Consider the following 10,105-nt stretch of genomic DNA (forward strand, 5'->3'; position numbering starts at 1 on the left):
ATCCTTGGGAGTCACACGACAGTTGAATTTTCCAAATGGCTCAAATGAAAATCTTAGTTTAAAATTTTGTTAAAAATCTTAGAAAGACACAGAAAAATACACATGAATCTGCCTGACTTTTTAGGCAAAACACAGAATAAAATGATCTTTTGCATGATGGACTCAGGGATGCCATTATGAGCACACATAAACACCCTCAAGAGTCACGGAAGTGTACAGAGCAATATTTTCATGTATTGCTGTTGGCTGACTGTTTCTTTGTCTATTATGTATCTTGCCCTTTGTCTTTTCTTAGCAGTACCTTTCTTTCTATGGACGCCCTCGTTTCCCGTTTTGTAATTTGTTACTTGTAAACAGTTTTGGGATTAAGGGTGCAGTTCAGGACAGCCAAATTAAGCCAAAAGGCATATTCCAACACTGCCAAACACAGCTCTAAACCTCAGTTTCTTCATTTGCAAAATGCAGAGAATAATAGCAGCTAAGCACATAGGGTTGTTTTGACAACTAATTGAGATATAGCCAATGAAGTATTTAATTGGCAAGGAACTTGGAATACAGTAAACATTCAATAAATGTTAGTTATTCCTTTTCCTCCTATTATTGCCTCAGAAATTAAACAGCTCAATTTTTGGAAGAATACATCTGTTCATGTGTATGTGTATAGAATAAAGTCTGGAAAAAATGCTTCAAAAAGCTAACAGTGTTTCAATGAAATAACACTTCCTATTAACTACGATGGCTAAAACCAAAAACACAAACAGTAACAAATGCTGACTGGCAAGGATGTATGAGAAACCCAAATGGTGCAGCCACTTCGGAAAACAACTTAGTTTCTTAAAAAGTTAAACAAAAAAGTTATCTTATGACCCAGGAATTCCACTCCTAGGTTTCCATAAGAAATAAAAAATTAGGCCCACATAAAGACTTATACACAAATATTCATAGCAGCACTGTTCATTCAACCCAAATGCCCATCAACTGTGAACAAATAAGCAAAATATGGCAAATCCACATTATGGAATACTATTCAGCAATAAAAAGAAATGCAATATTGGTACATGCTACAACATGAATGCACCTCAAAAACATTATGCTGAGTGAAGTCAGACAGAAAAGACCACACTTGTATGACATATAGTTATACGAAATGTCCAGAAAAGGCAAATAAAGACACAGAAAGTAGATTAGTGGATGCCTGGAGCTGGGTACGGCAACAGGGGTTAATTGTAAATGGGCACTAGGGCTCTTACTGGGGTGATGGAAATGTTCTAAAACTGGATCATGGTGATGGTTGCACAACTCAGTGAAACTCAGTAAAAATTATTACATTTAAAATGGGCATATTTTATAGACTGTAAACTATAACTTCAATAAAATTTTTTTTTTAACAAAGGTAACAATGGTTATCTCCATTGTCGTGGGTGATTTTTCTCCGTAGTTTTACTTTTGAAAATGGTCTGAAGAAAAGGATTTGTTTATTTAAAAAAATAAAAAATAAACTGCCAATTTTATTGGACTTATGTGTAATTAAAAGTAAACTGAGTAAAGGCACAAGGGCTCTCCTCTAAGTATATAGTGCTTGGTTTTCATGATACCTACTTTGTTTGCTTATATATTTATTATTTAATTTCTCAGCAAGGTATACAAAGATGAGGGTTATTAAACAGCTGATTAGTGAATTCTCATTGTATACCTTGTTGGATTCAAGTTGAGAGAGAAAAATGAACTGTCCCACATGGAGTTTTCTAAATATAATTCCAGAGGTAATACTGTGATATGAAAAACTTTTAAAAATTGTTTTTCACAACCCTGCCTGAATGAGAAGATAACATAGGCTCTTAGACTCATGTTGTATCAAGTCTTAATCTAAGCAAGACAAAAGTATCAAAAGTGGAACACAAACCTTTTAAATGCTTGGGCCCATGACTCTTTTTTTAAAGAGGTTTCTCAAGATTCATGAACACTAAAAGCCTCAGAATAACTCCTTTCTAGATTTATGAAACAGAGACCAGCCAAAGACAGTATTTGACTGTTTAAACATGTATAGTTGACACTTGGAACAACATGGGTTTGAACTGCAGGGGTCCACTTACATGCGGATTTTCTTTAATAAATGCTACAGTACTACATGATCCAAGACTGGCTGAATCCAAGGATGCAGAACCACTGATGATGGGGGCCGGCTGTAAAGTTATGCTTGGATTTTCAGCTGCTGGGAGGGTGGGTGCCCCACAACCCCCACTGTTCAAGTATATGATGCTGTGCTCTAACAATGGAAGCTCAGATATATCAAACTGGGTCTGAAAAGTTAAGATAAAGGGAACTTTTACTAGTTTCCTAGGGCTGCTTCAAAAAACTACCACAAACATGGTGGTTTAAAACATTAGAAATTCAGTCTCTCACAGATCTGGAGGCCGGAAGTCTGGATTCAAGGTGTTAGAGCCATACTGCACTGAAGGCTCCAGAGAAGAATCCTTCCTTGCCCTGTCCTAGATTCTGGTGACACCTGGTGTTTCTTGGCTTATGGCAACATAACTCCAGTTTCTGCCTGCCTCCATTTTCACCTGGCTTTCTTCCTTTGTGTGTGTCTGTGTCCCTTTCTCTACATATAACACACCAGTCACTGGATTTAGGACCTACCCTTAAATCCAAGATGATTTCATCTCGAGATCCTTAATTAATAATATTTGCAAAGATCCTATCCCAGAAACGGACCAGATCAACTGTTTACTGTAATTGAAACTATGTGAAAGGCTCATTCTCAGGAAAAAACCTCACTGGAAAAAAAAACTGACAACTCAAATTTGAAATTGTTTTGTGCCTTCTCAGTAGAATGTGTCCTATCATTTAAATTGTGTCCTTTTCTCTGAAAATATCCTATTACATCAGCAGGAAATTCTATCATTAAAAAAATTCTAGGGCTTCCCTGGTGGCGCAGTGGTTGGGAGTCCGCCTGCCGATGCAGGGGACACGGGTTCGTGCCCCGGTCCGGGAGGATCCGACATGCAGTGGAGCGGCTGGGCCCGTGAGCCATGGCCGCTGAGCCTGCACGTCCGGAGCGCCTGTGCTCGGCAACGGGAGAGGCCGTAACAGTGAGAGGCCCGTGTACCGCAAAAAAAAAAAAAAAAAAAAAAAAAAAAAAAAAAAAAATCTAAAATACATATAAAGGGTTGAATGAAAATGTTTTACTATATAAAGTTTTTTCCCAAAGCTGTTTCTCTCCTGGTGTTCCCCATGATGGTGGATGCCTTCTCCAACAACCTTGTAGCTCTGGCTATGATTGTTGTCATGCAACCAACCCATCAGCAAATCCTGTCAACTCCTTTAAAGTATATTCCAAATGCAACCAATCATCATTCCCTCCACCACCACCAGCAAACTCTAAATCACCAACATCTCTGGCCCAAGTGAGCCTTTTCAAATGTAAATCTGCTTTGTCACCCCCTGTAAAACTCTCCAGGGACTTCCAGACGCAATAAAATCCAAACTTGTCCTCTTCTCCTACCCCCTGCTTGTCACTCTCCCCCAGTCACACAAGCTTCCTTTTCGTCCTGGAAGGTACCAAGCACACACTTGTCCTGCTGTTCCATTTGTTTCATCCAGGTTGTTGAAAGGCTTAATCTCTCTCTTTTGTCACTTCTCTGCTGATATGTCACATCATGGAAAGGCCTTTCCTGACAATCCTACCTAAAGTTGCACTCCTGGTCACTCTCCCTTTACCCTTCCGAACTATTTCTTCAGATAATAACAATCTGACAATGTATTAGTTTGCTTTTTACTGTCAGCCTCAACAAACTAGAAAATAAGTTCCATGAAAGCATATTTGTCTCACTGTTGCATGCCCAGTGCTGAAACAGTATCTGGCACATACTAGTTCAACAAGTATCTGAATGAAGAATATACCTAATTTTGAAAGGCAACAATAATTTGTTCATGTATTTTCCTTTTTCAGATATACCCTCCTCCATTTTGTGAGGAATATTATGACAAATAATCCCCCCAAATGACTTCCCATTCACAAAACAATTACCCACAGAAGTTTCTCTAAAACTTTAACACCATCGGGAGAGACAAGCAGTTGCCTGCCATTAGATGGGATGGGAGAGAAAGAGCGAGAGAGCAGCCCTCTGAGCTTGATTCCACTCTGTCCAGCTACACCTCATTTCTGACTTTCTCCTTCCCACACTGTCAACAGGGCTCTTGCTTTCCAGAAACACAACGACTCTTCTCAAGAATGGTTTCAGCAGTAGTTAGGGCTCTTGTATCTGCTTTGTCTGTCTTTTCTTTGAACAGTGTCCCAAAGTAAATTCCAAGGAACAATGTTTCCTAGGTGTTAAAAGATGCTGAAAAGGGTCAAATAAATTTAGGAAAGACTTCGTTAAGCAAAACTGAGCACTTTCATTTCCATAGAACACTCTTCAGAGTCTCAATTATGGTAATGTGCAGTATAAATCTCCACAATGGAAAAGAGTATACCCAAACTTATTTTTTTTTTTTTTTTTTGCGGTACGCGGGCCTCTCACCGTTGTGGCCTCTCCCGTTGCGGAGCACAGGCTCCAGACGCGCAGGCCCAGCGGCCATGGCTCACGGGCCCAGCCGCTCCGCGGCATGCAGGATCCTCCCGGACCGGGGCACGAACCCGTGTCCCCTGCATCGGCAGGCGGACTCTCAACCACTGCGCCACCAGAGAAGCCCCCAAACTTATTTTTTTTTAACTCAAACCTAACGCAATCTTTCAGTCGTTTCATTCATTACGCCCTTCTTTCCCAGCTATCTCGAAAATTCCAGCAGCCTGACTTACTGAACACACCTCTTACTTTAGATATCAAGGAAGGTTTAAAAAGAAACTGGTTAATGGTTTTAAATTATAATTAAAATAATTAATTATTGGCAGGGCATTATTTGAGAGTCTTTTTTTTTCCTGGTAAATGGTCAAGAGTGACAAAAATTAATAATATTACCAGAAGGAGCATAAAACTGGGGTCAAAAAAAGCACTCAAATAATTTCCCCTCCACCCATACAATCTTTTTATAACACCAGTAACCAAAACAAGGGTGAGACTGGAGGAGCAGAAGGAAGCAAGTTCTGTAAGTTTTTAGCCTCAATATTTTATTTACATTTCTGGAGGAGGCTAAGTACAGGTAACAGACTTATATAAAAAAAGTAAAACAGGAGAATCACTTTAGAACATGATGAACACAAATTCACACCCTGTCTGATGCAAAAATTACTTCCCTAACAATTCCTCTTTTTCTCAATCATTCTCCCATATCTCTGCAGGGAACCCACCCTTATCTCTGCCTCTACATGCCTCCCTTGCCTCTAAAACCTTCTTCTGGTCACCCCTTTCACTCTATCAGTGCCAGTTTCCAACCTTGAACTCATTCATCCTAACATCTGCAGGATATCTTCACAGATATCTGATGTTAGAGGCAAAAGCTGAACTAGTCATAGCCCTAACATCAAAGAAACTCTTGAAACTGAAGAGGCCTGATTGGAATATGGCCCAACTGCACCCTCCCCTCCCCTCCCCGTGAGACAAACAATGCTACCTTCAAGCCCAATCCCTCAACAATCCTAAATTCTTTAAAACTAAAAATAGCTCAGCTGTTGTCCCATCTGCCAGCAGATGGCCCGACTATTTTTAATTCAGGATGCTAGAGAGCAGGAATGGATCAAGCTAAGCTAGGGCAGCCTAGAGGCCCTCACTCTGCAGAGTTCCGTGGTTGCTGCAGAGAGCTGTAGCGGGGCAGATACCAAGAGAGGGCAACCTGGAGCTGTTCCTGGGCCTGTGGACTTCACAACGATTGAACAATATAGGTGGGAGGGGTTTTCTTTTCTTTTTTTTTTTTTTAAACCATTCTTTACTTCAAAATAAAGTCTGAAATGTAAGATAATTTAACAAAAGTTTTCAATAATCTGCTTTTAAGGTTTCATTATTTTTCTTTTTGTGAAAAACAGAGTTCCTTTATGTGGTGCTTTTGAAATTGGGCTTTTAATAAAGTAAAATCCCCCCTAATCTAGATAAGGTTTCCTAAGAGCTATACTTTAATAAAAAAAAATAGTTTTCTTAAGAATATGAGATGAACTGTAATTTCATGAGTATAATTTCAGAAAACTGATTTATAATAGGCCATTTTGTTAAAAGGTAACTGAATTAATTTTGAATACCAGTGGTCTGAAATCTACTCACACACCCATAAAATGATTTTTAAAACACAAAAGGATTAAAAGTCTGGATATAAAAATACTATATATTTTCTTGTTTACTGTCTATCTCCCTTCAACCACATGGTAGGTGCTCAATAAAAAATGTGGGGAGGAGGTGCAGGGAATAAATGCAGACAGGTATATTTAGAAGGGTCATTTACAAAGTGTATTTAGAAGGGTTATAACAACACCCACCTCTCTACCACTTCCAGCCAACTCCTACCCACTCATAAGCTAGAGATCAGGGATGACCCAACCAGGCCATCCCAGTTTACTTTCCCATCCAGCTTGACAGCCATATAGATTATCAAGAAAACAAAGTGGGCTTGGCCCAGGTCTCAACAGTGAAGAGGAAAAGGGAGGTCTATAATAGTTTCCAGGGATACATTTGGGAATACCATCTACTACAAGACATTATACTTTCTGCAAAGATGAAAAGGGTTATCCCTATGAAATTATGTTTGGGTGATAATGTAGATGTATGACTAGAAGGGAAGAAACAAAGGTCATCAGGGATTAACTACCATGAGATTGCTCAATGAGATTTTGTAGGAGACTAAATATAACTATGAAATGTGGGGAAAAAACCCTAAACATCTCAAGTAAAGAAAGTACTCTGGTGCCTAGTCCCTGCCTGGATAGACACATTCCTCATAATAAACTTCTGCTAACTATATGGAAGGGGCAAAAAAGTAAAGAGTGGCAAAATCTAAAACAGACAATCTTGGTACAGTTGGCACACACACTACCAAGTAGCCCCTATGTCTAGAAACAGCAAGGATCAAGCTAAGCCCTCTCAAGATGCCAATCAAGAGTGGCAGGAATACTCTCAACGCACAGCTTAAGAAAACGGTGTGCTCACATTCATGGCATGTTAGAAGGGACATAACCTTACAATCAAAGTTCAACATGCTAATTTTACAGAGAAGGAAACTAAGGCCCAGGGACTTGACTATACTGTAATGTAACAGAACTGTGATTTAAAGCCAGGATCCCAGATTCTCATTCCAGTGAGCTCTCCATTTAAAAATACTTACATTAGCATTTTGGAGAGGGGAAAAATATATATATATATAGAGAGAGAGAGAGAGAGAGAAAGATAGATAGATAGACACACACACACACCACACTCCATTTCTTCAGTCTAATACTTATCATTAGTATATTAAAAGTATATTTTAATACAGAAAATCTGGTCTCAAAAACTAAAACTTTTGTTTGAACTCTTAAGTTCTTTAACCTGCAAGTTATTCACAAACCTACACATGACAATTGTTTTAAAAATTCCAAAAATCACGCCTTCCCTCATCCTGCCCCAAGTTAATAATTATTCCTTTCAGGACCCAGATATAATTCAATTTTTACTTCTGTACAACATCCTCTCATATACCTGAAACAGTCTTTCGCTAGCTTCAAGAATAACAAAAGGTGAACTTGTGATCAATGAAGGGTAAAAAAAAACTAAACTTAAACTCATCATACATAAAATTCAAAAAATTTTTAATGTAATTTCTTCGATAGATCCAAAAAAGAAGGAAAAAACAGTATAACTTATTATAGCAAGTTATAAAGTCTTCTATTTATTTTAAAAATTAAAAGGCAAAGTTGCTTTTAAGCTTTCTTGACCCTTTACTTTAGCATACATCCAAGTTATTCTGGATTTTCTTCCCCTTCAAGAATGCTTTTTTCCAAAGCCCACTTAACAAGCTTCGTTTTCTCAAGTCAACCTGATGTAATCTATTTCCAGTGCTACAAAATGAAGCGCAAGCATTAGGAATTCATCTTTGTGTTTAACGTCCTGGTCTCTCCTTAAACGACTTCGTCCTTGATGGATGCAACAGATCCATCAGTGGTCCCCCTTCAACAATTCTTCATCTGCCTGTCCTCGCCGTAGGTATTGTCTGGATTTACCCCGCTAGGGGCTTCATGACACTAGATCTCTTTCGTCTGAACTATAAATCACAACTCAAGCTTGAGAGCAGCTGCCACGGTCCAGACATGTGGCTGGTGGGTGTCATTGTCTTCTTCATTCTCCCTGTTTCAAACCCTCCCTTCCTTGTCACTAAAGCCAGCGTATCTAGAGGTCCTTTCCTTCCCCGCTTGTATCTCATCACCCCCTCCCCTTAACCTTAGGTCTTGTTCTTCCAGGTCAGCCCAGTCGGATACAACATTACTCTGTTTTTCCCGTGGCGGAAGCGGAGAGATGTCAGAACAGGCGGCACCTCCCGCAAACCCCTTCTCAAGACTGTCAACAAGGGAACAACTTCAGCCTTTTCTTCCCAACGTACCACGCCAAACGAAAAGTTATTGAAATTACGATACGGAACCCTTCCCACGCCCAATCTCGACAAATCAGCTCCACCTCAATTTTCCAAGCGAATAAACGACAACTCCTCTTCTGCTTCATCACAAAGGGTGATATCCCGTCCGCACCGCACGGTCCACCAACAAAATCTTCCCATGTTCTCAAGCCGACCCCCAGCCCTGCCGCGTTCAACCCGAGCCCAGCGAACTGCCCTTCCTCCTCCACCCTGCCTCTGCCCCACATCTAGCCGAGTTACTGTCAACTCCAGCCAGGCAGCCCAGAGCTTCGCCAGGGCTCCCCGAGGTCAGCGGCGCCGGCCCAGGGCGAGCCCCCGGCGACTCCCCACCCGCGGTACCCTCCCCCATCCCTCGGGCCCCCTCCCCGCTCACCTAACGCCACCTCGCACGCTTTGCGCAGCTGGGAGTGATGCGCCTTCTTCACTTCCTTGTCGGCCAAAATCTTCTCCAGGGCCCGGGTCAGAAACATGTTCTTCGTCTTCTTCCCCTCATACATGGACGCAGAGAAGGAGGCGGCGGCTCGTCCGACCCGCGGCTCCCAGCGGCTGGAAGGGGGGGGCGGGGGAAGGAGGAGGAAGAACCGAGAGAAAGGAGAGGGGGTGGAGGTGGGGGAGAGGAGGCGTGGAGGGCAGCCGCTGGATCAGGAAGGGGCGGGCGAGCCGGGCCGGCTGCGGTGCGGGTGAGGGGCGCAGAGATCTTCGCTGCCCCCCGAGGGGCCGCCCCTGGAGGGCCGCGCCCGCGGGACCTCCGCTTCTCCCGGCCCGGGGGTCGCTTCCCGGCCACCCCCCTCACTCGACCCTCCGGCCCGGGGGCGGAGAGGGAGCCCAGCCCGGTGGCCGTCAGCCCTGGGCCAAGGGACGAGGCGGCGGCTTAGAGGCCCGGCGAGAGCAGGGCTGCCCTGACTACTGTGGGGATTAACACCCGCCGTGGCCGCGGACTGGCCTCCATCACCGCCGACCTGCCCCGGCCGCCATGTTGGGAGGAAACGACGCGTCACGCAGCGGCCGAACGGCTGCAGAGGAGGAAGCGGCAGCGGCGGCGGCGGCGGCGGCGTTGGATGCCCAGAGCTGCCGCGGCGCCGGGAGGCAGGGGGCGGAGGGCGGCGCGGGAGGAGCGGCTCGAGCCGCAGCGCTACGGCGGCCCGGCGGGGCCTCGTCGCCTCCCGCGTTCGCCTGCAGGGCGGCGTGGGGCGTGGCGGGCGTCCTGCGGCGCCGCGCCGGGTCCTTTGGGCTCTTCCGGGCGGCTGCGCTTTGGAACTTGCCCGGGGCCGCTACTCCCACCGAGTGAACGGGACTCCTGACTATGGTGCAGCAGCTTCTCCGACTTTCTGGAGATCCCGTAGGTGGGTGCGCAGCCCCTTCCGCTCCACGGGGCGCGGAAACACCCACATGGCCCGCGCTCAGCCTCACTGTTTGCACCTGCTGCGCTCGACTCTAATTACCAGCTGCGCGAAACTGCTCTCCAGGACCGTGACCGTCGACTGCCTCAGGATTCTCTCTTGGGAAGAGTAAAACCGATTTGACACGGATTCAGGAATGTTTCACTTTTTCATCTCTGTAGGATACATCGGTA

The 10,105-nt window shown here is 43.8% G+C and overlaps 1 protein-coding gene across 2 annotated transcripts in view; it reads right to left on the reverse strand.

The window, feature by feature from the left end:
• Window positions 1–9,621, reverse strand: part of ARFGEF1 (ADP ribosylation factor guanine nucleotide exchange factor 1) — a 138,047-nt gene extending 128,426 nt beyond the window's left edge. For both annotated transcript variants that reach the window (XM_060115445.1, XM_060115446.1), the window contains exon 1: window positions 8,906–9,621. In XM_060115445.1, the coding sequence (XP_059971428.1) occupies window positions 8,906–9,029 (124 nt within the window). In that variant the 5' untranslated portion in view covers window positions 9,030–9,621. The remainder of the gene's footprint in view (window positions 1–8,905) is intronic.
• Window positions 9,622–10,105: the final 484 nt, after the last annotated feature.

This window comes from Mesoplodon densirostris, chromosome 13, assembly GCF_025265405.1.
Source record: "Mesoplodon densirostris isolate mMesDen1 chromosome 13, mMesDen1 primary haplotype, whole genome shotgun sequence".
NCBI classification, from domain to species: domain Eukaryota; kingdom Metazoa; phylum Chordata; class Mammalia; order Artiodactyla; family Ziphiidae; genus Mesoplodon; species Mesoplodon densirostris.